Genomic DNA, 26,813 nt, shown 5'->3' with positions numbered 1-26,813 from the left:
TACACAAAAATAATCTCAGAATTACTATACTATGAGTTCTTCTCTTTCAGACAAGCTGTTGGGGAGGGAGCTCAACCCTAAGCTAGCAGCCAAGCACTTACGGTTAGGGTTTAGGCTCAAATATTGACAAATCAAATTCAGACATATGACAGACAGCTTGCCGAGACAGACACATGGATATGACATATTTAGCATTTTTAGCTCCCAACAGCTTAGAAAATGTCTCTGGAAACCTAGAAAAATGCTTTTCCCAGCATGCTTTGCAAACAGGTTTATGGTGCCTGTCCCCTGATTGGCCCAAAGCTAGACAACTGACCCAAGTATAGGGGTTACCACTAACCCCAAAAACGGGTCACCCCCAGATAAATATTATCTAACTCGAACAACCCTGGAATTGGGTCAAAATAATATCCCAATAACTCAAGGAAGGGTTGTGGCTCTGAGAAATGACCCCGAAATTTGACCTAACACAAATGACCCATGATTTGGGTCAAGAAATGACCCATGAGTTTTTAGTGTGTAATCTACTCAAGGAAGAATGCATGCGGAGTAAATTATGCATTTAGTCGTGGCAATATATCACAACTTTGAACACAACAGATTATATGGTGCTTCACATTAAAAGAACAGCAAACCTGTTTGTATGTGTCAGTCTGGACCATCTTAGTCATGGTTTCTGTTTCTGTAAGCAACTATGTTTTTTTATATATTTTTTAATTAGGGATTATGACTGGGCTACATCCACTGCGATCATCTACAATACAATGTTGTTTTCTCTATCTAAAACCATAAAATAATGGAAAAGTTTGTAAAATATATCTGTATGGGAGCACAGTTGCATGCTGGGTAACTGCCCACCCACTTAGTTTAACCCAATAGTGGTGCAATTCACAAACCAATGTGTTGATAGACAGAGAGGGCGGGTCTATTTTAACCCAAGTTGGTGCAATGCAGTGAACCATGTGTTGGGTAAACTCGAATTCAAAAGCCTATACCAACACTTGGGTTATGAACTCAATGCATTTTATCTGATGATGTGGACGGGCCATCCATAGCCCAACAGATGGTTTACTAATTTTAAGTATTTTTAATCCAATGTTTGGTCAAACTGACCCAACCTTTGACCCAACAGTGTCAACCCAGCAAAAGGGTTGAACATTTGACCCAACATTTTTAAGAGTGTATACTCACATGAAAGTTCACGCGCGTTCCGCCTGTGTGCTTGCTTGCACGAGTCGGTGCGTTCACCCTAGCGTGCACACATTCTGGACCAGACGCAGTGAGCACCGCCTCAGGACCCTGGGAGTGAGTTTATCGAGGATCTATTTTCTCCCACACTCTTATGCTCTCAGCCCAGACCGAGTCAGCTCTGATTTCCCCAGAGGTCCGCTGGGCTCCGCTCTGATATTCTTTAGCAAAGTCTATCTCTCCAACAAAGCAATGGTCAAAAATCAAGACATGTTGGCTAAGCCGATCAAACTCCCGGGGAAACTCGGCGTGGCTGCGAGACAAAGCCGGGCCTCCGCGCCAATCAATAACCTGCTCAGCATTACTGTTTGGCCAACGCATTTGTTTTTATCGATGGATGGAAAAGGAAAGAAAATGTGCTGGTTTCCATGTGGGATTGCTAACAAACAGTCGGGGGTCATTCATCTACATGATCTGTTCAATCAACCTATTCGCCCCCTCTTTGCTCCTTGCTTTTAAACGTTGCTCCTTGAACAATGTTTTAAATCGCCCGAGTCAACCGATGTGTTGTTTGTTTGCTGTTTGTCTGCTTTTTTATGATCAAATCTTATGTCTTTTTACCTCCAGCAGATGGTGCAAATTGACTGGAAGAGTTCCACAGAGTATTAGTCCCACTGTTTACATAAGCCCACTCAGGGGTGTCATGTCAAAATCTGGGCCCTGGGTACAAGGATTCACTCACTCATTTTGTGCTTTAACTTTTCTTTTTTATCATTACATTTTTTTATTGTTTTCCACATTATATAAAAAACAATAATAACAACCACATACATCACATAGTAATCAATCAACTTCAATCCCCCCTCCCAACCCACCCCTCCATCGTTCAAATATAACTCACGCATTCGATCCACTGTATTATCTATTCAGCAGGTTTTACAGTTCAGATATCGGGTCCGTCCACAATGTTAATGTTCCTTGTTGTGCTTGATTAATCCTCGCAGAAGAAAGCTCCAGATAAGAAATATCCAGAAAGCTCCTCGGCCAATTCTGAAATGTCATGAGGTGGATTCCATCTTTGAACGTTAATCTTTTTTGGCTGCCGTCAATCCCGCAAAGCCAAACTTTCCGGGTCTTTTCCATAAGATGTAATTTAGAGTCATTGTTCAAAAGGTGCACAAATGGGTCTACTGGAAACTGTACCTCGGTTAGGTCCGATATAGTCCTTATAACCTTTCCCCAAAACTCAGAAATTCCCGGACATTCCCATATATGAACAAATGAGCCTAATGTTCCCGGGTGCTTCAACTATTGAAAAATAGCAGATATACAAGCTCACAGCGCGGCACCAAGTGCCGCGCTGCGAGCTTATAGATCTGCTATTTTTGAAAAATCGCAAAAATTCGTGCCGAGTCTGAATATTTCAAATCCTGCTAAGGTTTTTGGAAAAACCTATGTTTCTATGTCAGTGGTGCTCAAATATTTTCATGTGAAGGACCCCCGAAATGATATGTATTTGGCCATGGATCCCCATCTCAAAATATTTCGTACCAGGGACCCCCCAGAAGCAAAATTTTAGTTACAAATGTTCGCTTAAAAAGTACATACCGTTTATTCAAAGATTTGCACACATTTTCACGACTTGGCTAAAGTATAAAATAATTAAGGCCCCTCCACCTTGGGCCCTAGTGACTCAGTCCCACTTTACCCCCCCTTGTGACGCCCCTGAGCCCACGGGTCCTTAAATGAACCAGTACCGTGATACATACAATCGGTAGCAGTGAGTTATGGCCTTCCTTCCACCCCAGTCAATTGAATCTCGAAATGTTTCAGGCTACCAGCCGCCTTCTATCATCCTGCTTGCAGCTGTTGGAAAACAGCTGCGGTACATTTTTCTCATGCGCAGCAACGGCCAATTATTATCATGTGAAAAAATCACAACATCTTGTCTTGTTAGAGAACGCATCATACCCCCATAACAAAGTCACCACAGTGCCCTAGCTGTGCGTGTGTGCGTGTGTGTGCGTGTGTGCGTGCGTGCGTGTGTGCGTGCGTGTGCGTGTGTGTGTGTGTGTGTGTCTTAGATGCAAACAAAACTACTGTATTTGTTGATACAGTATGGGAATAGCCCGGCCATTGTTCAACACCGGAAATGCTGGGTAGCGGGGCAATGGATTGCATTAGCAGCACTTGTAAATCCTCCCACTGAAAGTAGGAGTTGAAAACAGATGGTTCAGACAGAAACCACCCCAAACCATGGTCTTATTTTTTTTCCCAAAGTTTATTCTACGCCGCTGTTAACAGTAACAACCGGAAAGTTCAGGGTTCTATCAAAAATCAAGTTTATTGTTGTTCAACCACACACACAGAACAAATCCAATACAATATATAATAATATACAGTATATATATAAATATAATAAATAAAACAACCGAAACACTTGAACCCTAGCATCCTTATATTCTGGGGGGGGGGGGGGGGCAAACATTCGGTGGACCGCAAATAGCAGTTCCACAGCATAGATTTGGGGGGAATTATATTTTATGTATGTAGATGTAAAAAAGGACGGGTGCCTAGCATAAACCCCTGGGGGACTCCGGTCAACGGAGCATAACGTCGTTGTCGGGTGGAAACCTTGTATGTCCAAGACCGTTCGTTTTGCATTTTTAAAAATGATTTAAACTAGTGAAAACAGCCGATCTACAAGCACACAATGCCTCGCGCTGCCGTCTGTTTTCACTACTTTTGTGCGACCGCCTTGTATGATGAAGCAGGGCTTTACTTTGCGAAAGAACGTACACATTTGAAACTTGGAGATACGAGGTTTCCCCCTGCCAACGACGATAATAGGGTGTAAGTGGTTAAATTACATTAGATTAAATAAAATTGCCATGTACGGTGTAATACATTCACTGGTCATAATACTGTAATCACTGGTAATCACTATTAAACTGACTGTCAGTGCGTGTCCCCTCATAACCCGGAACCCTCCCTGCTGTCATTTCGTCTGCGGACGGTGGAGGAATGCAGTGGCGTCAGTTCAGCAAAAGCTAAGGTATGGCAACATGACCTCGCGCGCGTGCAAGACACCAGTCATGTTGCCATACCTTAGCAACAGGCACGATGAAAAGTTCATTTTATTATTTCCCCCTGTAGCCAAGGTATGGCAGCTGCCATAGCTTGCCATACCCAATTGACGCCTCTGGAGGAATGCAGCGACCGTGCTCTGCTCTCCTGCGCACTATCACCATGATATCTGATGGGACTGATCGGGTGCAGTTTACTTTCCCAGTCCAGGCCTCTGATGATATGATGTCTGGGACTCCAGTGCAGTTTACGTTCTCACTCCTGGACTCTGTTGTTTGTCTCGTCTTTATTGTGGCTTCTTATTTCTTCTGTTCACACAAGTCATCTTCTTACTCTCGTCCCTCTTTATGCTTTTGGATCGGAGAAAGGGGTGAGAGAGAGAGAGAGAGAGAGAGAGAGAGAGAGAGAGAGAGAGAGAGAGAGAGAGAGAGAGAGAGAGAGAGAGAGAGAGAGAGAGAGAGAGAGAGAGAGAGAGAGAGAGAGAGAGTGGGATTTGAGATTAGGCTGGAAGGACTGACTAATATGAAACATCTGGCATGCACTGTCAGGGGCGTCACAAGGGACTGAGTTACTAGGGCCCAAGGTGGCCCTCCATCCGACTTAATTATTTTATACTTTATCTATTGAAAAATAGCAGATCTACAAGCTCACAGCGTGGCACTAGCTGGTAGATCTGCTATTTTTGAAAAGACCTGAAAATGTGTGCATATCTTTCAATATATGTATTTATTAAGCAAACATTTGTAACTCAAATTTTGCTTCTGGGGGGTCCCTGGAACTAAATATTTTGAGATGGGGGTCCGTGGACAAATAAATATCATTTTGGGGGTCCTTCACATGAAAGAGTTTGAGCACCACTCTGATAGAAACATAGGTTTTCCAAAAAACCTTAGAAGGATTTGATATATTCAAAGACTTGCACAAATGTTCATGGTTTTTCACAAATAACAGATCTACAAGCTCGCAGAGCGAGCTTGTATTATCTTCTATTTTTCAATAGTTAAAGCACAAAATAATTGTGCGGGGGGCCCGCAGTGAATCCTTGTAACCAGGGCCCACAATTTGGTGTGACACCCCTGGTCACTGTTGCACAATAACTCAATTTGAACGTGCACGGTGCACAAGCGGCGTGCAGATTTTAAACGGGATCGATGAATTGCAATCGTTCAATCGTTCAATCAAGTGAAAAGCTATAGCAAAAGATATAGCATTTTGTCCATGATATTCAATTCATAATAGGATATACCGGTTAGTTACTATATCATCAAGCTTTTTAAGAAATAGAAAAACCTTTAAGTGTTTGGACTTCAAAGATAGTCCAGGATTAGTCACCCTGACATTACTCCAACCCTGTTAGTGTTAAAGGAGTAGTTCACTCCCAAAATTAAACATTTTCTTTGGATTACTCAAGCCATGGAGTCTTGAGTTCAATAATATTTTTAGTTTTTTTTTGTTGCAAGACAAAAATTTGATTACAATAAATGTACCCCCATTGATTCGGACCCAAACGCGTTCGGGTCCCTATCCGGAATCTATGGGGGTAAATTTACAACTATCACATTTTTGTCTTAGGAATGCGACAAAACCCCAAAAAATATTATTGAACTCAAGTCTCCATGGCGTGAGTAATCAATAGAAAATGTTTCATTTTGGGGGTGAACTACTCCTTTAATTTGTCCATTTGTAACTCTGAGTGTGTACAAATACATTTGTACACGCTCAGAGTAAAATGAACATGTTACTGTGAGGAGAATGCAGTCTATGGTGTGTGTGCGTGTGTGTGTGTCTGTGTGTGTCTGTGTGTGTGTGTGTGTGTGTGTGTTGAGTGTAACTTCTCTTACTTGTTCCAGCAGTGAAGAAAAGCCTTGGCGAGCTTCCCATCGGTATTCAGACACTTCTTTATTCCTTCCTTGCTCCCCTCTGGCTTCTTTAATGTAACACTGCAAATCACAAAACACAAAAGCGCTGCTTTAAATTCCCTCAAAAGACACTGATTAATTGTAACGCCAGCAGTGGAAGGTGAAAGGCAATGCGCCACAGTGAAAATCCTCACTGTTAATTTCACTCTGAGAGTGTAGAAAACTGAACCTTTTTGTACTTTCTCTGAGTTACAAATGGGTAAAGTAACACCCAGGATTTCACTGCGAAGTGTAGTCACTGTGTGCATGTGTGTGCCTGTATGTTCGTGCGTGCGCGCGCGTGTGTGTGTGTGTGTGTGTGTGTGTGAGAGACTTACATGAGTTCAGTTCTGTCACAGTTTGGTCCCTTCTCAATTACTTGGAAATCTGTGATGACATCTGGAATGAACTTGATCGTTGTGGGGCATAGGCACCTGGCTCCAGGAATAAACTGGGCTGTAGAGAGGGACAGGTGTGGAAAGTATTATTAGTGAACATAACCACATTATGGTACAAAGGGCATGTTTGATTTGTTGCTCTTTCAAGCATCCTGTATTGGTTCTTGTATAACTGTCATATAGCCTGATATGGAGGTAGCATATAAGTGCATTAAAGGAGTAGTTCACCCCCAAAATGACTTTTTTTCTATTGATTAGTCATGCCATGGAGAGTAGAGTTCAATAATATTTTTTGGTTTTTGTCACATTCCTAAGACAAAAATTTGATTCGAGTAAATTTACCCCCATTGATTCCGGATGGGGACCCGTTTCGAAACGGGTCCCCATCCGGAAACGAATGGGGGTACATTTATTGTCATCACATTTTTGTCTTAGGAATGTGACAAAGAACTAAAAATATTATTGAACTCTACTCTCCATGGCATGACTAATCAATAGAAAAAAAGTCATTTTGGGGGTGAACTACTCCTTTAACCACTTAAACCTTATATACTTCATTGATCATTCCCCAGAGGTCCTTACATGGACCACCTCCCCTTTCCCCCCCTCTACACCAAATCGTTTAGCTGAAAGTAGCCAATCCTACTGCGTTGCATTTGACATTAAATGTTATCTCCATCCTCAGCAGTCTTCTTATTCTTTATAAAAAGGTAGAAGCAAGTTTTTCCTCACTTTTCTCCTGATATAAAATTATAACAAATGTTTTTGACAGATTTTGCCTGAGAGGTAATTAACAGTCTAATGGTGACTTCAATGAACACAAGATCATTATTATCATGTAATATTAGCTACAATAAAATAAAGAAAGCTATATTAAATTAAAGCTTACCTTCATGGAATTTTATGCAAACTGCAAGAACAACCAAGAGCAGAGCAGAAACTTGTGTTGCGAAGGCCATTATTGCGCTGCAAATCAACAGATTCCTGAAGAGAGAAGTCCTTTTGGATCCGCCGGAGATGTGAAGTGAAGTTTGATGAGATCTTCATTCTTTTTATACAACAACAGCGTGGGCTTTCCCAAATTCCAGGCTTTTCCCAGCAAGCGAAAGCGTCAGCAATAACTGTTTCCACACACACGCTGAGGAATGTGCATGGCCTGCCAGAGTGGGCGGGGGAAGGAAAGGGAAAGTGTTTCTGATAAACCACTTGGATTTAGAGGAAAAGCATTAGGTGAATCAACTTAATGTTGAAATGATTAATGCAAAGTCATACAGTATAGGACTGTCTTAAGCATGTCCTATTATCTAACATCAGACATCTGTCAGAATTCAAGGCAAGAATATAGTATTTTCATAGAAAGTACAATGTTAGATTATGAAACTCTGCCTTTACAGAAAGAATATTGGATTGATAATAAAAGATCTATTGTCAATGAAATAAAGCTTAGGTACTAGGTATCATTGTAAATGTTTTTTGGAGAACTTGGATTTGATCATCTAATAATTCATTCATTTCTAATGGAATTAGAAGTGATATTTGCCGATAGGAATGAAATATTGCTGGAACTATTCTTAGGCTATAATAATGTAATCGTACAGTGTATGCTTAGTAATTAGGAAGAGACCTGTCAGAATATCTTTTAGGGAAATAAAGTGGTCAAATCAAATCGAGTTTTTATGCATGAAAATATTGCTTTTCATAAAACATTCTCTTTCCTGTCATATCATGAAATGCACCATTCTACCAAACTACTTGACCACTTGAACACCAGTATCCCTATTCTGGGGGTAACATTCGTCAAAGAAATCAGATCTGATCTATAAGCTCATGATACGCTCCAATGGCATGTGTTGTGAGCTTGTAGATCTGCTATTTTTGGAGACAAGATTTTGTGGGGAAAAAAGCACATTAACTACAGTTGCAGCTCAGGTCCGAGTTACTAGTATAGAGCAGTGGTTCTTAACCTTTTCAGGCCGTGACCCCCAAAATAATCATAGTTGAACTGGGGACCCCCCCACCCTGACGAGCACTAAGAGTTGTAAGAGTTGAGGCATTACATTTGTATGAGACGATTCTATTGTGAAAATAGCCGATCTACATGCTCACAAGGCCTCGCAATTGTGAGCATGACTGCTATTTTCACAATTTCTGCCACTAATATTCGACAAATTGGCCAATGTTTAATTTAGTCATTTTAGAGGTATTAAAAAGTCCTTAAAATTGTCACTTTAGAAATGTGCAGAGATACACTCCATTCATAAACTTTATGCTGGTTTGTTTACTGTTTGAGTGAGAAAACAATGTTGCACATTAAGGTAATCATTTGGGGACCCCCCCCAAAATCATTTGCGGACCCACCTGGCCCACATGGTGAAAACCCCTGGTATAGAGGGTTTAGGTGGTTAATTGTTTCCACCAGCCACATGATGACGGGGTGGGCGGTCATCGTCACGGGGTACCATGGAATGCAAGCAGAGGCATCGCACCAAATTCTGGGCCCTGGGTACAAGGATTCACTGCGGGCCCCCCATGAATGTTAACTATTGAAAAATAGCAGATATACAAGCTCACAGCGCGGCACCGAGTGCCGCGCTGCGAGCTTGTATATCTGCTATTTTTGAAAAATCGTGAAAATGTGTGCAAGAATGTTTCCATGAGAGTGGTGCTCAAACTTTTTCATGTCAAGGACCCCCAAGATGATATGTATTTGGCCACGGACCCCCATCTCAAAATATTTAGTTCCAGGGACCCCCCCAGAAGCAAATTTGAGTTACAAATGTTTGCTTAAAAAAATACATATATTGGGGCGCCCGCTGGCCTGGTGGTCAAGGCGCATACCACATAATAGGCTATGATGCCTGCTGGCGTCGCCGATTCGATTCCCGATCCGGACGACCTTTGCCAAATGTCATTCCCCATCTCTCTCCCCATTTCCTGTCGGTCTACTTTCCTATCAATAAAGGCATAAAAAGCCCAAAAACAAATCTTAAAAAAAAAAAAAAAAAATACATATATTCAAAGATTTTCACCCCCCCCCCCCCCCCCCCCCCCCCCCCAGGACCCACTTTGAGTTGTTTCAGCATGAGTAACGACTAAGTAGGAAGATTAGGTCTCAACATGCCGATGACATTTCCGGTTTGACACATGCACGCCTTACTGTAAAAAGGTTGGCTGACGCAGCATATTCATAGAAAGGCAAGTTGTGACATTATTGGAAAGATATTGGAATAAATGTGCGGCGAGATGCATTACTCACAGCCTCGCAGCAGGATTAGATCAATACCTACGGTAGTTGGTGCATTTGGATTCAGTGCACCTGTTCTCAGATCATTTCATAAGGCGGGTTGGCAGTGCCTGGCCTGGGAGTGGTTGTGGTACTCACACTAGGGAGTAGTCCAGTATACTGCTGTAGTCTACTGGCTGGCATTACTTTGTCCAAAGGCAGAAATATCGCCAGTCATATATTGGAAGGAGTCCCACTACATTTGCTATTTTAAGCAGTGTGCCTCTCTCGCACTTATTATGACAACTGCAGTGCACGAGAGACAATCATTTTAAAGGTTGTGTTTTTGTTGTTGTGAACCTGTTTTTTTTTTTTTACATTTAGCTGAAGTTATCTGGGTTGTAAGGCCATATATCGTCACTGTCGGGCAGAAACCTCATATCTCCAAGTTTCAAATTTGTACATTTATTCGCAAAGTAAAGCATTGCTTCATCATACAAGGCCGTCGCACAAAAGTAGTGAAAACGGCTGATTGTGTGCTTGTAGATCTGCTGTTTTCACTAGTTTAGTTCATTTTTTAAATGATAAATACAAAGTGAACGGTTTTGGACATACAAGGTTTCCACCCGACAACGACGATATCTTGGTCAATATAGTGTTCAATCAGACAGGATGGTCATGCTTCACTTGGCATCACAACATATATGAATGAATTAATAAGACGGAATTCATTTCCCAGTAGATGACTTGACGGAATTCATTTCCCAGTAGATGACTTAGTGCAACTACACTTGCAAGAAGAGCAATTGCCATAGTAATCAGCCTATAGGGGTCTTCCCTCCCTCCAGCTCTTTAGCAAACAGAAAAATAAATGTTCAGGTCGGGATTACAATTTTCATCCAACCAGGAGAGACAACTCATACAGGAAAAACGGGCCAACTGTGTTTCTGTAAACCAGAGCTACAGGGTCCACTCAGCAAAATACAGAAAGTCCAAGGGCAGCAAGCTAAAAATGACCTTCCTATTTGGGACGTTAAGACCAGTGTTTTTCAACCACTGTGCCTGGGGACCTTTGGTGTGCCCCTGAGAAGTGTCAAGTGTGCCCCTTGAAACTGCTTGAAAGCCAGTATTGTATTTATCATTTAAAAAATGATTTAAACTAGTGAAAACAGCCGATCTACAAGCACACAACGCCTCGCGGTGCGAGGCGTTGTGTGCTTGTAGATCTGCTGTTTTCACTACTGTTGTGCGACAGCCTTGTATGATGAAGCAGGGCTTTACTTTGCGAAGAAACATACAAATGTGAAACTTGGAGATACAAGGTTTCTTCCCGACGATATTTACACCCCCGTATTATGTTGGTGTGCCCATGGATTCTTGGGACATGAAAAGTATGCCCATGCAGAAAAAAAGGTTGAGAAACACTGGTTTAGACAATGATTTTGTAACACACTACATGAGTAGTAAATAAAGGAATCACACAGAAAAGGCCAAACCTCATTGAACAAAAATACTGTCATGGAATGGATTATGATGAAACGATGATGTTTCTTCTTTTTGAAACAAACAAATTAGCAAAAAAAAGTCTTGTATAAAACAAGACAAAAATAGTTTCCTAGTGGTTTTGGAGAGAAACTGAAAAATGACCTCAGAAATGATTTGTCCACACTGAATGTTGACTAAATATATTTTTATTGGTATGACCATGACGGGCCGCATAGACATGCCGCAGGGGCTGCATGCGGCCCCCGTGCCGCAGGTTGAGTAGCGCTGGTGTAGACACTTGACAAAGCCGGTTGCACCATGGTGGAATCGAACCCATAACATCTGCGGTGGTGGGAAGCCACTGCATCACCTGAACGCTATACCTATAACTCTTGAATCAATAATTTGAGGGTGGCAGTGGCTCAAGTGGTAGAGCGGCCTTTGGGAATTGGAAGGCTCCCGGTTCGAACCCCCATGGATTAGTGTCAACGTTTCCTTGAGCAAGACACTGAACCCCTAGCCTCGGAAACACATGCTTTTATTTTACTGAACCCCTAACTGCTCCCAATGAGTAGGTTGGTGCCTCGGTTTTCTCTGCTGTCTATGGGTGAATGTAATGTAGCTACATTGTAAAGTGCTTTGAATGAAGGTGTGTTTAAAATGCATCATTAATTTTGCCCTGGATTCATTGGATCATGATTTAACTCCCCATATAGACCACGGCCATTTACGCCTGACTAGATTTTCCGCCATTTAGTATTTTCTTCTAATCAGACTTTATACTAGTTAGTTAGTTTGTTTATTTATCTTGGTCATGATTTAACAAAACTGTTGAACATACAGAAAGGCAACAAGATAACTATTGACCGAAAAGGTATGGGCTGAAGCCAAAGCTTATTATGCCCACCATATTAATATCTAAATGGATTGTGATACTATAAAAAAGGAGGCAAAAGAGCTAATATTAATAAAACCAAGAAGGCCTGTCAACGATGCTACAAGTCTTACATATCAGAACAAACTAAACAGAACGAAAAGAAACATATTACACAATTACAATGAAAGAAAGAAAAAACAAACAAAAGAACAAAATACTACTATGCTACAGACTTTGACAGAAACTCACACAAATAGCTCGAAGGCTAGCACATCTCCAAAAGGGCTCGATCTTCTGCCCTTAGTGGGCGCCACAATGCAAAAAGTTTACCCATATGTTGTTGAAACACTATTTTCCCCACAGCTTCCTTGTGTCCTGGTGGCTGCAACCCACGACTGACACAGCACTGGGTGTATAGGCCACACAGCCTGGCAAAGATCTGCAGTCAGAGGAGCGCCCTTTCCCTCTTTAGACCCCTTTTATTTGAAGGAGAGTTTACAACTGAAAAGAAAAAAGACTTTAAAAAAGACTGTTGATAATTAATTCAATTACATGAATATGCACAACATGCCCTTGACAAAACAGCATTCCTTCCTTATGATGATAGACTCATCAGACAGCTGTGGTGTGTCCTGCTACACTTCTCTCTTCCACTTTTCTGTCATTTCACTTTTTTAATTTCTGATGTCATTTGTAGTGATTTCATACAGGTTTTATATGATTTGCCCAAGGCTGAGCTGAGCTATCACATTGGCTTGTGATACAATGATCTCAATGTCTTACAATTCTATCCAGCAGTAGTTCATGACCAAACCAACACCTTCACCATGCATTTAAATTGTGATAACCCTTTGTAATATTATCACAAAACCAAAGTTTGGCTCACTTAACCCTACTTCAGAACGCAGATTCACATTCAAGACTTTGTTGTCTGTTATATATGTGTTGTGAGCTTGTAGATCTGCTATTTTCAGATGTGATACCGGCGTACGTCAGGGCATAAATTAAGCATTAGAACATTGTGTAGAAAAGTCGCAACAGTCTGAATTACCCCTGTAAAGAATCTGTTTTCTCTCACTTATCCGACACGCTGCAGAGTGGAACGTATCTTATTGCAAAGCACAGCCTCACAGAAATTGTCCCGGAGGCTTCCAAGAATAGATTACATCTGCAACTCCACATTATTGTGGTTTCAATTAAAAAAACACACAAATGATGGCAACAGCACTTTCCCTGGTGCGGGAGGGAGGTATTAAATGAATTGCATCTGCGAGTGATAATGCAATAGTTTGTGTAAAACAAAGTTAAATGGGAGTGATATGTATCAGTGAGTCTGATTCACTCACTAGACCGTCACTACCCGGTAAGTACATGTGTATTTATCTCTTCAGCATACCCTTCCGCTCCTCCCTTAAGCTTCAACACTAAATCTATTAGCCGATATATTTAAGGAACCCAGTTCCCAGTAATTATTTTACAGATCTCAGACTGGTGAGTTTGTTCGCTGGAAGCCAGGGACGTCGACAAGGGGGGGAAAGTGGGACTGAGTCACTAGGGCCCAAGGTGGAGGGGCCCTAATTATTTTACACTTAAGCTATTGAAAAATAGCAGATATACAAGCTCACAGCGTGGCACCGAGTGCCGCGCTGCGAGCTTGTAGATCTGCTATTTTTGAAAAGTCGTGAAAATGTGTGCAAATCTTTCAATATATGTATTTTTTAAGCGAACATTTGTAACTCAAATTTTGCTTCTGGAGGGTCCCTGGAATTAAATATTTTGAGACAGTGGGTCCGTGGCCAAATACTTATCATTTTGGGGGTCCTTTGCATGAAAACGTTTGAGCACCACTGACATAGAAACATAGGTTTTTCAAAAGACATTTTCACGTTTTTTTTTTTTTTTTTTTTTTCAATAGTTAAAGCACAAAACAATGCATAATAATGCGTTCCCAGTCTAAATGTGTTAAATCCCCTACCCCTATGAAGAACGTTCATGGGGGGCCCGCAGTGAATCCTTGTACCCCGGGCCCAGAATTTGGTGCGACGCCCCTGCTGGACTAGGCTCAAGGTACTGCTGTACTCCCTCTCTCCCTCCTCCCCACTATCTGCAAGACACTGTAGTCTGCTGGACCTGGCCCAGTTTAGTTGACTGTAAAGGCTACGTCTGCCAAGGGCCCAGCTGGATTCACTTTCCTTGTAACGACCAAACCAAATGGGAAAACAAAAGTAAAGAACATGTTGAGGCGCGGCCCGCGGTGACAGAGAAGGATAGCCGTGCTTACACTGAAAATTAACATTCTCGTCTTAAGGGCTGAAGAAAAGGTAACTCTCGAGGCAAAGCCATCTCTCATGTTTATTATATTCAGTGTTGCACGCCATTTATTTTACAGTTTATAATGGGTAAACATTTACAAGTACCTTGACTTTCACTGACTTCAGCTGAATACATAGACAGACATTGGGCTAATTCAGCCTTGTCTTTGATTATCCTCCATTCTTAGTTTTTAATGATGTCACAAGCCCAGAGTCCGTGGAATGCATCTAATCTTCTGAAGGCTGCATGTGTTGGCTGTGTTGAATTAGTTCCCATGGCTTAGCAAATGACACAACATTCTGCTTAAATCATAGGAATATTTTGGGGAAAATCCAGTAACCAAAACTTGTTTATGAACAAAATGCAGTGCAGCATTTTAGCAGTGGCTGCGGCCTCCACTGTGGCTTCTCTTCCAGAAGCAGTGGCGTCAGTTCAGCAAAAGCTAGGGTATGGCAAAGATGCGAGTCCTCATGGAAAAGAGGCATTACATTTTGTATAACACGGTTCTATTGTGAAAATAGCAGATCTACATGATCACAACGCCTCGCACTGTGAGGCGTTGTGAGCATGTAGCTCGGCTATTTTCAAAAACTATTTTTTTCAGTTTTTTACACAGGTTTCTACGGTTTCTTGGGCTGGATATGGCAGCCTGGAACGGTTGTTCAAGTGCAGCTAAACTTGGCATGTTAGTAAACGTGCCACAATTAATAATAATACATTGCACCTCTGCAGCTGACCTGTGGAACCTGGGAATATACATTTTTTTTCAAGATGAGGAGAATACAAGTGTGGAGAATATAATTATAATACCTTGTTAAAGAGACCATTTTGTTAAATTTTGCATTTGTAGTTATTTATCTGTAATTTAACAAAATAACCAGCACAGATAGACAAAGAGATATTCATGATAACATAATAACCAGCACAGATAGACAAAGAGATATTCATGGATTTATATGTAAAAGTAACTTTTATTCTCCCCTCTGGACCCAGGGTATGGCAGCTGCATCCCCCTGCCATACCCAATTGACGCCCCTGTTCAGAAGCATCTCTTGCTCAACCCAGCCCCGCAAACAGGGACTTTGCAAACAACCAGTCCAAGGGGTTGTGGCGAAACCGCTTTGAAGTCTCACATTGTCGTGACTCATCGTCGGTTACCGTGACGGACACATCCGGCGGGCCAATCGGGGCCCAGGGAGCATAGGCCAAAGATGAATGATAAGGCGATATGGGTGTAAATGCGAGGCATTTTTCGGTAGAATTGTGCAAGGGATGTGTCATCCATTGTCTGTGGCCTTTGAGAGGGCCGTGGAGAGGGTAGGGAGAAGGCTGCGAGAGTTCTTTGATGGAGTCCACGTATTCCTCCATGGTGTGGGTGAGACGTCCCGCTCCGCTGTCGTCGAGGTCTCCCTCGTACATCTCACTGATGGTGGGCAGCCTGTCCACGGTGGAGAGGAGACCGCTGGGCTTCATGCTGTGAATGGAGGACGCATTGTAGGGCATTAACGAAAACCTCAACAAGTCGACTTCCACCAGAGAAAGTTCAAAGTCGAAGTTGAAAAAAAAAATCTATTGTGAAAATAGCAGATCTACATGCTCACATGCTATTTTCACAATTTCTGCCTCTATATATTTGACAATTTGGACAATGTTTAATTTGCCATTTTATACGTATTAACCTTGAACCCCATTGCCCCCGCCGGCGGGGGCAAAAGGTGTTGACCTCTGAACAGCTGTCAATAAATGTCAATAAATCAATAGAGACCAAATAAAAGTACAATTTTATTGTTGATTATTGTTACAGTGGTCCTACAGTATAGTAATCAGCTGCCATTGTACTTTTCATCCATACATTACTCATATTACAGTATTATTACTACTTATTGTTACTCGTTTTTATCATTTTTCACCCTATACTTTAACATTACTAATATTACAGCACTACTCTCACTAAAACATCTGTAGAGTTTACATAGTTTGGAATATATTCATACAATTTTGCCTATCAATTGATGACACCTTGGTGAACAATTTCTCTATTCAATATTTATGTTTTCAATGAGGTCTTGAGGCTCATTCACTATTCAGAAGGCAAATTTTCCATAGGCGGAGGTCTTTTTCAATACTCTTTTCCTAGCTAAATAATCACAGCAGGACAATTTGGTAAGAGAAATGTGATGTTTTACACTGCATTTGTGAATTTTCAGGGGTTAGCTGACATTTGGTGGGACAAGATTAGCCACAATCATTGTAGTTTTGTGTCCACAACTGTTCCAATTTGGGCATACATTTTAGGCGGATTTTTCCCCTGGACCCCCCTGGGGCTTAAGAGGAAAAGTCCTTAAATTGGCACTTTAGAAATGCGCAGATACCCTCTATACACTTAAACTTTATGTTGGTTTGTTTACAGTTGAGTGAGAAAACAATGTTGCACACTAAGTTAATCATCTGGGGACCCCCCAAAATAATTGGGGGTCTTGTGTGATGTGATGACGTCATCAAACGATAAAGTCGACTTCAACTCTAGTCGACTTGCAAAAATCACAAGTCGTTAATTCCCTATTGCATTGTATCCAAGGCAAGTCAGGTTTATCCGTATAGCCTTTAATCACAGTAAAGGCCATGTCCATACTTTCTCCGAAACCGATCTTTTCGGCAGAAAGTTCCGGTTCGACTACACAATGACGACTTCTGAAAAGCATTACACCTGAAATTTGCACATTGGAAATTCACACACCGAACATTTCTGAGGTTTCGGAGATACTATGGACAGGCCTTTACTCTGACTACTTAAGCTCTATTTCATTCTTTCACAATTTGTTTTAGTTTTTTGCTGTTTTTGTCATTTTAGAAGGTTTTTTTTGTGTGTGTGTGTTTATCTGTTGTTTGTTTTGTCTTAGTTTTTAAAAGTTTTTTCTTTATTTCTTAAGAAAATTGACAATTTACACTATAATCACAGTGGTTAAAACAAACATTCTGGCTTTATCATTTATTATTCAAAAAGGTTCGCATTATAATAGAGCTTCCACCGGGGACATTTCCTCATTACATTGTAAATGCTTTAATGAAAAATGTCCTTTCAAAATAGGAATGACAGCACACAGTGAAATCCGGAGTATTCATGTAACCCTGAAAGTGTAAAAAAAAAAGTTACTCATAATGGTCAAAATGACAAAACGTTTCAGCGGAACGATTCCTTCAGTGTGGCACGAAGACACCCTAAAGACAGCGTAATGTCAAAACCCGTCTGCGCGATAATAAGTCACTTTCTGGTATACGGAGAGAGCGGTATGCAGGCTTCATTAATTTGATTGGCTCGTTATGAACACGAACAAGACATATCTCGTTAACAACTCACCTGAAATGCCCTCTCTTTCTGCACTCCGTCTTGACGACACTTTTTGCCTCGGCGCTGCAATGTCTGGGTCCTTTCTACCTTGGTGCCAGAGTTGTGTTCTTCCTCCTCTGCCTCTATGCATTTGTCCTGCTCCAACGGCAGTCTGTGGGTGTCCGCTTCGCTGTTATGTTTCTAAGGCTCTCAGCCTGTGTGCAGAACTACTTGTGGTGCGGTGGTGGAGGCAAGAGACCAGCAGAGAGGCTGCATGTGGATTATCCTGCCACGGGGACTCTTCTAGTGCATTAGCGCAGACCGGGCCATATGAGAGCTAAGTATAGATACCACACAGCATGGACGCAAAGTCCTCTGTTCTCTGGCAGCTAGGCAGGTAGCTGGAGTGGAGGTGGGCGGTGATGTACCATGCAGCGCCGTGGGTGGGCAATGCAGTGGACGAGGGCTTTGGAAGAGGACATGTCGATGCAAAATGATGACCACTCCAAGCAGACAGCGGCGTCCTTATGCCTTCACAGTCTGTTTGGCAGCCTCGTTTTGAAACAGTGGAACTCGACTTGTATTGCTTGGCGGATGTGGTTAAAGACACCAGGCCGCCGAGAGTTATGTCAGTAATAGGTTGAAACAAAGAAAAGAAAAAGGGAATTCAGTAAGAACTTTTTTGATGTGCCCATTTGATTTTCAATGATAAGCACTAGAATACACTATTTATCATGAACTGAATAAACAGGGCCCCATTGGAAACAAACTACAGTACAGTGCTTTCCTGGGTTTAGCAGGCCTTGTATAGAACTATACTTCCTGTGCCTTTTATTGTTAATAAAGTATTCAATCAATCAATGTTCTCATTTCAGTCTGATCCGGGTGGAACTAATAGGATTGTATGTACTGTATGGGAAGTGTCTGTAATCTCTTGACTGGACTAGAGTAGTCTTCTAACTAAAATGAGACTGGGACTAATGTGTCTGTCCGTGCTGCCATTAGTTTTGTAAACCTGAGTTAATGACTGTCTAGATGCTTTCGAACATCGAATCAATCTGCAGATATTACTATCTTTTATCTGACATTCATCAACCAGTACAGTAGGTGTAAAACAGATCCTATCCTGTCTGTAGAAGGCTGGTGACTGGTCATCCAATTATGTAACACAATGTTATATAGTTCTGTGTTGGAAAAACAGGCTACAAAGGCTTTGGTAACACATTCCTTGAATATACTGTAAAGCATTAGAAATACTAGAAGCTCGGCCGCTCAAAGGGCGCTACTGAGACGGAGGCAGGGCCGCCGATAGGGGGGGCAAAGGGTACTGTTGTCCCCCCTCCCGGAAAGGCGTGGCCCTGTGGTGGGGGGGCCCCCCGTTGAACGGGACTCGGGAGCCGTCTAGTTTATGTAGGAAAGATTTGAGTGACTGTGAAAGAACTTTCTCCCAAGGTAAGATTAAGACATCATACTTTATATAAACCCTATTATATTAAGCCTAAACAGTTCTGCCGCCGTGTAGAACTGTTTTTTTTTTAAATAATGACTTTATAAATGAATAATTTTCAGTGAAAAACCCGTATTTTTCAGCACGCGCTGTACGTGGAGGCAGGTCTTTGATCTTGACGACCACAGGCCTGGACGGAGGCGCTCTCACTGAAATGTTTGTTTTATTGACCAAACCGCGACGGAGCCGCGCCGTCTCAGGCGACGATGAGCCCCGCGAGGCCCCGCCGAGCAAGCGGTACCGCTCGGCCCGGCCACTCGCTCACTACAGCTCCTCATCGCACTACCTTAATCGGAATGCATAGCTGCCACATGCGTGTCTGTCCGTCCGTTCGTATTTTTGCTAACTCTGTGTCCAGCAATTGTTCACTTGTCTAAAAAAAACATACTACAAAAATCAATAATGCTTCTGCCTCGCTGCCTCAATTGTTCAACCTTCAGATGTCTCTATTTCTCATTATCACAAAATGTTTAATAATTTCCCCAAAATATTGGCCTGTAGGTGGCCTACAGGTTAGGTGGCTGCCTGGGGCCCCAACAATCAGGGCCGTGTTTTGCTGTAGGCAAGTTCTTTTTTTATTATTATTTATTTTTATGTTTAAATAGAGATAGAGATGTGTCCCATTGGAATCAATTATGCTTAAATGTTTGATACTAGAAAACACCCGCAACAAAGATATCTAAATACCTCGGGACTTGTGGGCACCTGGACAACTGACTTGTGGGCATTAAGTGTCTAAGTGAAGTGCAATTAAACGGGCACGTTTCCTGGTGACTCAACCAGACAACTCTCCCTTTTCTGTGGAATATACACTATACCACCAACCCATTAGACTCCCTAATCGGGAGATAAGCGACCGTCAGGTCGCAGCGTGATTTTAGGGCAAAATGTGTAGGAGCAGTGTTCAAAAATGTGTTTGAAAAAGTCGGCGTGATGGTGGGGCTATATGGGACAGGTCCATGTTGATGAGATGAGTGCAGACATACTGTGTACCGATTTGCGTGATTTTAGGCCCAAATCTGTAGGAGCAGTGTCCAAAAATGTGTTTTAAAAAATCAGCCAGAAGGTGGCGCTAAATGGGACAGATCCATGTTGATGAGATGAGTGTAGACATACTGTGTATTAATTTGCGTGATTTTAGGGCAAAATCTGTAGCAGTGTCCAAAAATGTGTTTTAAAAAATCGGCCTGAAGGTGGCGCTAAATGGGACAGAGCCATGTAGATGACATGAGTGTAGACATACTGTGTACCGATTTGCGTGATTTTAGGGGAACAATTGTAGGAGCTGTGTCCATAAATGTGTTTTGCAAGAATCGGCCTCATGGTGGCGCTAGAAGAGGGTCATGTGAGAATTGATGGTTGAGGTTGTGGTTTGGCAGGCAAAGAATGTGTGTGCAAAATTTGGCATGAATCGGGGCAACGGTTGCGGAGATATGAGCAGGGCAAAAGTGTGACGTGTGACGTGTGACTGACTGACGGACTGACTGACGGACTGACTGACTGACTGACGGACGGACGGACAGCCGGTGGAGGTTTTGATAGTAAATGCGACCTGACGGTCGCAACAATACACTCCCTTTTCTGTGGAATATACACTATACTACCTACAATACACTCCCTTTTCTGCCACAGTTTTTCAACCACTGTGCCGCGGAGGCGCGGACCTTTGGTGTGCCCTTTAAGATGCTTTGGTGTGCCCTTTGAAATTTGACAGTGAAGTCACAATTTAAGGACTTTTAAAACCTTTTTAATACCTCAAGAAAGAAAAAAATACCATTACTGCATCAAAAGTAATCAACTGGTAAAAATGGGCACATTTCCAGATGACTTCATCCAGGCCACACTCCCTTTTCTGTGGAATTTCTTGACTTCTGACTGCCTCCTAGGCTGTTTCCCAAACACTGGGTCGGGGCCCATTTGTGTATTGTGGACACATTTTTATGGTTCCCTTAATTTTTTAGTTTCCTACTTTTTGTTTTTAATTATTATTATTTAAAAACAAAAATAATAATAAAAACAAATCCCCCAAAAGAATTTATGAATTAAAAACTAAATTCAGTTATTTTTTCAGTAATTTAATTTAGAATCAAAGAAAACATTTAAGAAATTTCCATAAATTAGGAAACACGTTCAAGAAGTAGTGAAAATAGAACTCCAATAAATCTCTGAGCTTGTCTCAACAAAAGACACTGGTGTCTACATGACAAGAAAGAGACACTGGTGTCTACTGTCTACATATTGACCAGAAAGAGACACTGGTGTCTACGGTCTACATATTGACCAGAAAGAGACACTGGTTTCTACTGTCTACATATTGACAAGAAAGAGAAAGAGGAGAAAGTGGTACAGTCAGCTGGGGCATTAAGGCCACTGTGGCCTCAGGTTATCACATTGGTTTGAGGGGCACAAGGTCAAACTGAGGGGCAATGACGGCCATGGCCTTCATGGCCTCCATGAAATTCCTGCCCTGCATAAAACTGCATGTTTTTCTATATTGGGGGCCCTATTTTCGATTTTTCGTCCATGCTAAACCCTAAACCCAAGGAAAAAAAACTACTAGAAAATAGGGCCCTTAGAGAAGCCAATTATTTGTACCCCCTTTTCTCCCCAGTTTAGTTGTTATACCAATTGATTCCTCACCACACACATTTCTGTGTTGTCACTGCTGTTTTGTCCTACTGGCTCACCTGCCAGTGAGGAGCCCCCACCGGGAGGACGTAGAGCCTTCGTCCTACTCCTCCCGCCCAACAGTCCCCACTGACAGGTGCCGCCAAAGCCAGATGCACCACGGTTGGATTTGAAGCCACAACCTCCCTGGTGGTGGTGGGTAGCGTCTTTACCACTGCCTCACCCGATTGTCTTGTATGTATGATTTCAAAAGTAGGGCATTAACAGAAAAGTCGACTCAGTCGACTTCATTACACAAGTCGACTCCCACCAGAGAAAGTCGAAGTTGAAAAAGAAAAAATAATACTTTCTATTGTGAAAATAGAAGATCTACATGCTCTAGATCGGCTATTTTCACAATTTCTGCCTCTATATATTTGACAATTTAGACAATGTTTAATTTGCAATTTTAGAGGAATTAAAAAGTCCTTAAATTGGCACTTTAGAAATGTGAAGATACCCTCTATCTATACGCTTAAACTTTATGTTGGTTTGTTTACAGTTGAGTGAGAAAACAGTGTTTCACATTAAGTTAATCATGGGGACCCCCCAAAATAATTGGGGGTCGTGTGTGATGTGATGATGTCATCAAACGATAAAGTCGACTTCAACTCAACTTTTTACTGAGTCGAGTCGACTTGCAAAAGTCCTTTATGCCCTAGTCTTTACCACTGCCTCACCCGATCGTCTTGTATGTATGATTGCAAAGGTATTACAAAAGGGAAGAACCTACCTGTAAAAAGAGTGCATTTACATCATCCCGATCATCTCGGATGTCATCTCTAGACGTGGCCAGTGCTTTTTAATATACTGCCAGGGAGGGCTGACAGACTCCATTTCATATGATTCCACTTAAGAAACTGCATACTTTGCAGAAAGTTATGACATCATACAAATGTCGATCTCAAGAGTAAAATAAACAGTCCCTTTCAAGACTTAATAGTGTAAAAACAGTTGTGATCTGCACGTCTCTGTCCCCCAGGAAATCACTGTCTTTTCCAAAGACTTTCACGTTCAAACATTCATTGTGTCCCATTGGAATCAATTATGCATAAATGTTTGATACTAGAAAACACACCGCAACAAAGTTATCTAAATACCTCAGATTTGTCTTAACTTTTCCAACAACAAGCTGTACAGTACAATTGCTCCCCTGGTGTCCATGCATTCACTTTTTATTACTTTAGATGACACCTTTAAGTTTTGTATCCATATTCATGTACAGCCTGATGCTTGTAGCTTTTAGATCTGATATTTTCAGAGTGCAGATAAAAAAAAAGTTTGTTTTAGTAGGAGTTTTGTCCATTCAGCCATTGCAGCATTATACAAACTGACATGTTGTTTGTGTGTTAGGAGATAAACGTACTCTGGAGATTCTATTCTCTAGTCTTTATGCTTGTGTTGTGTGTTGTTCTTTTGTGTTTGATGTTGAAAAGGCAGTGACACCGAATATACCTCTGGGGAAATTAACAGCTAATCGAATCTAACACCATTGTACAACAAAGCGTGAGTCATAGTCATATTGTGTAACGTTAATTTTAGTATTCTTTTTGGTGACACCTGTGGTCTGTCTATGGTCTGCAAGAACTGAATTCCATTTGAAACAAAATGACACAATGTTCTCTCCAAAACAAACACTGCAGGGTTCCAGCCAAGTTGGAAAGCAACCAACACGTGGTCACAAACGGTATGTGCATAAACTTTAAATGACATATTTGGATTATCAGGGATAAACACTCGCAACAAAATGTAAAGAAGTTGACCACATATTTATCTGGAATGTTTAAATATTTGTAGAATAAGTCACAGCTCGTAGCTACGATGCAATACACTTTATTTACCAAGGTTTCAACATGGGTCTTCTTCAGGGTGAAAAATGGTAAATGGTAAATGGTGCATTTTATATAGCGCTTTTAATCCAAAGCGCTTTACATAGATTGTGCATTACATTCACCCATTCACACACACATTCATACACCGGTGGCGGAGGAAGCCATGCAAGGCACCAACCTACTCACCGGAGGCAATTAGGGGTTCAGAGTCTTGCCCAAGGACCCTTCGACATTAACTCAGGGGGAGCCCGGATTCGAACTGGGAACCCTTCGGGATTTATACCCTTCGTGCTCTAATACCAGTTTCTCTACCCCTGAGCTATGCGGCCCCCTGCCGTGAAGACTTTGAAGAAGACCTATACTGTATGTCAAAGCGTTGGTAAATTACGACCTCTTTTATTTTCAACAAGTGTATCTCTCGTGGTGGTCAGCACCTCCTCACTGTTGGTGTGCACTCCTGTCCTATTTATTGTGGAAAAAATATACCAGTGAAAGATGACATAAAATATAACTTTTGCTTGATTGAAAAAGAGACACTGTATGGCTCAGTTATAAATGGCCTTCGGTGCGGTTTACGGATCACACCTCAAGAAAAGTGCTATATATACCTGTGACCCCGACCTTAGATGATTACATAGTCTCCAATTAAACTCTTCTCATGGCATGTGGCGACATCATTATTATTAACATGTTCACATGTCCGCTGTATACCTCCATATCTTACATTCATTAATGTTGACAGAATAAGGTGATTCATCCTAATTAAAATGTGACAATCTTAGACTTGTCTTCACATTGCCACGTTTAATGAAAATAAATTGCAGTGGAACACATGGTTAGCGAGCACAGTGGAACACATGGTTAGCGAGGGGGGGAAAAAAGAGCCATTTCGCATATCTCCGTCTTCTGCTGAGAATGACAAGAAAGGCATACAATAAATTAGAATGTAAAAGTCAATCCAATATCGTTTAAAGCTTAACCGCTTTCAATCTTCATGTTGTTCCAAAATAGTGAAAACCACAAATCTACAAGCATCATAATGGACGCGCATTGCGTTGTCTTGTGAGCTTGTAGATCTGCTGTTTTCGTCACATTTCATACGAGAGAGTATACTAGTAATACTCCCTAATCGGGAGATAATAGACCGACCGTCAGGTCGCATACACAAACTTTAGAAGGCAATCGTAGTCAATCAGGAGGGAATATGGTCTTGGTCACAGAGATACTGTGTACCACTTTGTGTTATTTTAGGGCAAAATCTGTAGGAGCCAAATGTCCAAAATGTGTTTTGCAAGAATCGGCCTGATGGTGGCGCATGAAGAGGGCCATGTGAGAAATGATGGTGGAGGTTGTGAGTTGCCATCCAAGGGGTGTGTGCGCAAAGTTTGGCATGCATAGGAGCAATGGTGCCGGAGATAAGAGTAAAATAGTGGTTAATGAAAAATCTTTTTTTGAATTTGTCAGTCTCTGTAATTTTTACAATACATGCTGAAAATCGGGCTTAAACACATTTGTGTATGTGTCATTATGGTACTGATGAATGCCAGATGTATTTGATGAAACAGTGAATTACATAAAACACCTCGGGCATGGACATATTGTTCAGGTGTTACACAAAAAGAACAACACGACACACATGTCTACACATGACAGATGTGTACAGAAAAAGATATAGGCTACAGTAGGTGTGAATCTGCCTGAGTCTGAAAGGGTATACAGTATACACTTAATACTACAGTAGCCTTATGCAAGCTTATGTGAAAACTATTTGAGACTCCCGTTCGTATCAACATAGTCTCAAATAGCTTCAGAGATTAGGGTAATTGTCTTAAACTTAAATAGATGCCTGTAGTTAAAAATATCATGTGGTTTAAGTAGGCTAAGCTAGTGTTAAGCTCTTCACCTGATCTGATGTTACAGTAATGTTACTTATTTGCCATCATTCTGCTGAATAACCAGCAAATAATCTCCAAGAATGAACTGCAATTATGCTTTTCTCTGACTGGACTATATTGAGTACAGACCTTACCGTTTGAAGCGGTAATGATTCAACTTATTTTGGCCGATTTGTCCCCTTGGTCACAGAGAGTATAAGAGGACATGAACTTGCGGTGACAGTCCTCTATAGCCACTTCCCGAAGAAGACACTGTGTTGTCGAAACCGGTCGGCGTCTACTATAGCATTTTATTGTTTTGATATGTAATCGCCTTGTCACTTATTAAAGGCGTTTTAACTTAAATCTTTGCTTGAAGGTCATTACACACCTCTCTCTCTTTAAATAGGATAGAGTTAGCTTGCTTTGATACAGAGATAGAGGAGTTTGCCAGCGAATGTAAACGAAAATAAACAGACGCTTTTTCGCTCCGCGGAAATTCGCGGTTGGTGTGGAAGCTTGCATTGACTTGAGGTTTTTTTTAAAAAAAAGCTAATTATCCGCATCGCAAATTCGCCCCCGGTGTGTAAAGACTTTAAGAGTATGCTTGAAGTTTGCCTGCATGTTTCGATGGGACCCCTCTTCATTATGATCCTGATTTAACCTCGTCAGCACCTCATCTCCACCTGGACTGCCCTCCTCACCCTGTGAACTCTCAGAAGCACTCGGCTCGCCCTTGTTCTTTGATTCAACTACTTTGTTACCTGGTTCTATTACTGGACATCACATTAATACAGGCTGAGATCATAGCCTACACCATGGTTCCCAAACGTTGTGTTAAAGCACATGGTGTGTCATGATGATGATGATGATGGCAGCCTCAGGTGTGCCTTGGAATGTCGTGGCAACCACACACACATTATTATTGCAACATATCCTCGTCGTTGGGTGGAAACCTTGTATCTCCAAGTTTCAAATTTGTACGTTTTTTCGCAAAGTAAATTCCTGCTTCATCATACAAGGGCGTTGCACAAAAGTAGTGAAAACAGCCGATCTACAAGCACACAACGCCTCGCGGTGCGAGGCGTTGCGTGCTTGTAGATCGGCTGTTTTCACTAGTTTAAATCATTTTAAAA

At 41.6% G+C, this 26,813-nt stretch overlaps 2 protein-coding genes across 2 annotated transcripts in view; both read right to left on the bottom strand.

Moving 5' to 3' along the window:
- Positions 1 to 26,813, bottom strand: part of shoc2 (SHOC2 leucine rich repeat scaffold protein) — a 618,526-nt gene that overhangs the window by 124,947 nt on the left and 466,766 nt on the right. The gene's annotated exons all lie outside the window — the stretch shown is intronic.
- Positions 4,562 to 7,570, bottom strand: LOC308282403 (alveolar macrophage chemotactic factor-like; the record flags this gene model as incomplete). The annotated part of the gene is made up of 4 exons (XM_080722748.1): positions 7,461 to 7,570; positions 6,512 to 6,629; positions 6,117 to 6,215; positions 4,562 to 4,625 (listed from the first exon to the last, which is right to left on the bottom strand). The coding sequence occupies exons 1-4, from the start codon at positions 7,528 to 7,530 to the stop codon at positions 4,562 to 4,564; spliced, it is 351 nt and encodes a 116-aa protein (XP_080578874.1). The 5' UTR covers positions 7,531 to 7,570.

This window comes from Nannobrachium achirus, assembly GCF_963921795.1.
Source record: "Nannobrachium achirus genome assembly, chromosome: 3".
Lineage (NCBI taxonomy): Eukaryota > Metazoa > Chordata > Actinopteri > Myctophiformes > Myctophidae > Nannobrachium > Nannobrachium achirus.
The sequence above is the reverse complement of the archived record's forward strand: the minus strand, read 5'-3'. Positions and strand labels throughout refer to the sequence as shown.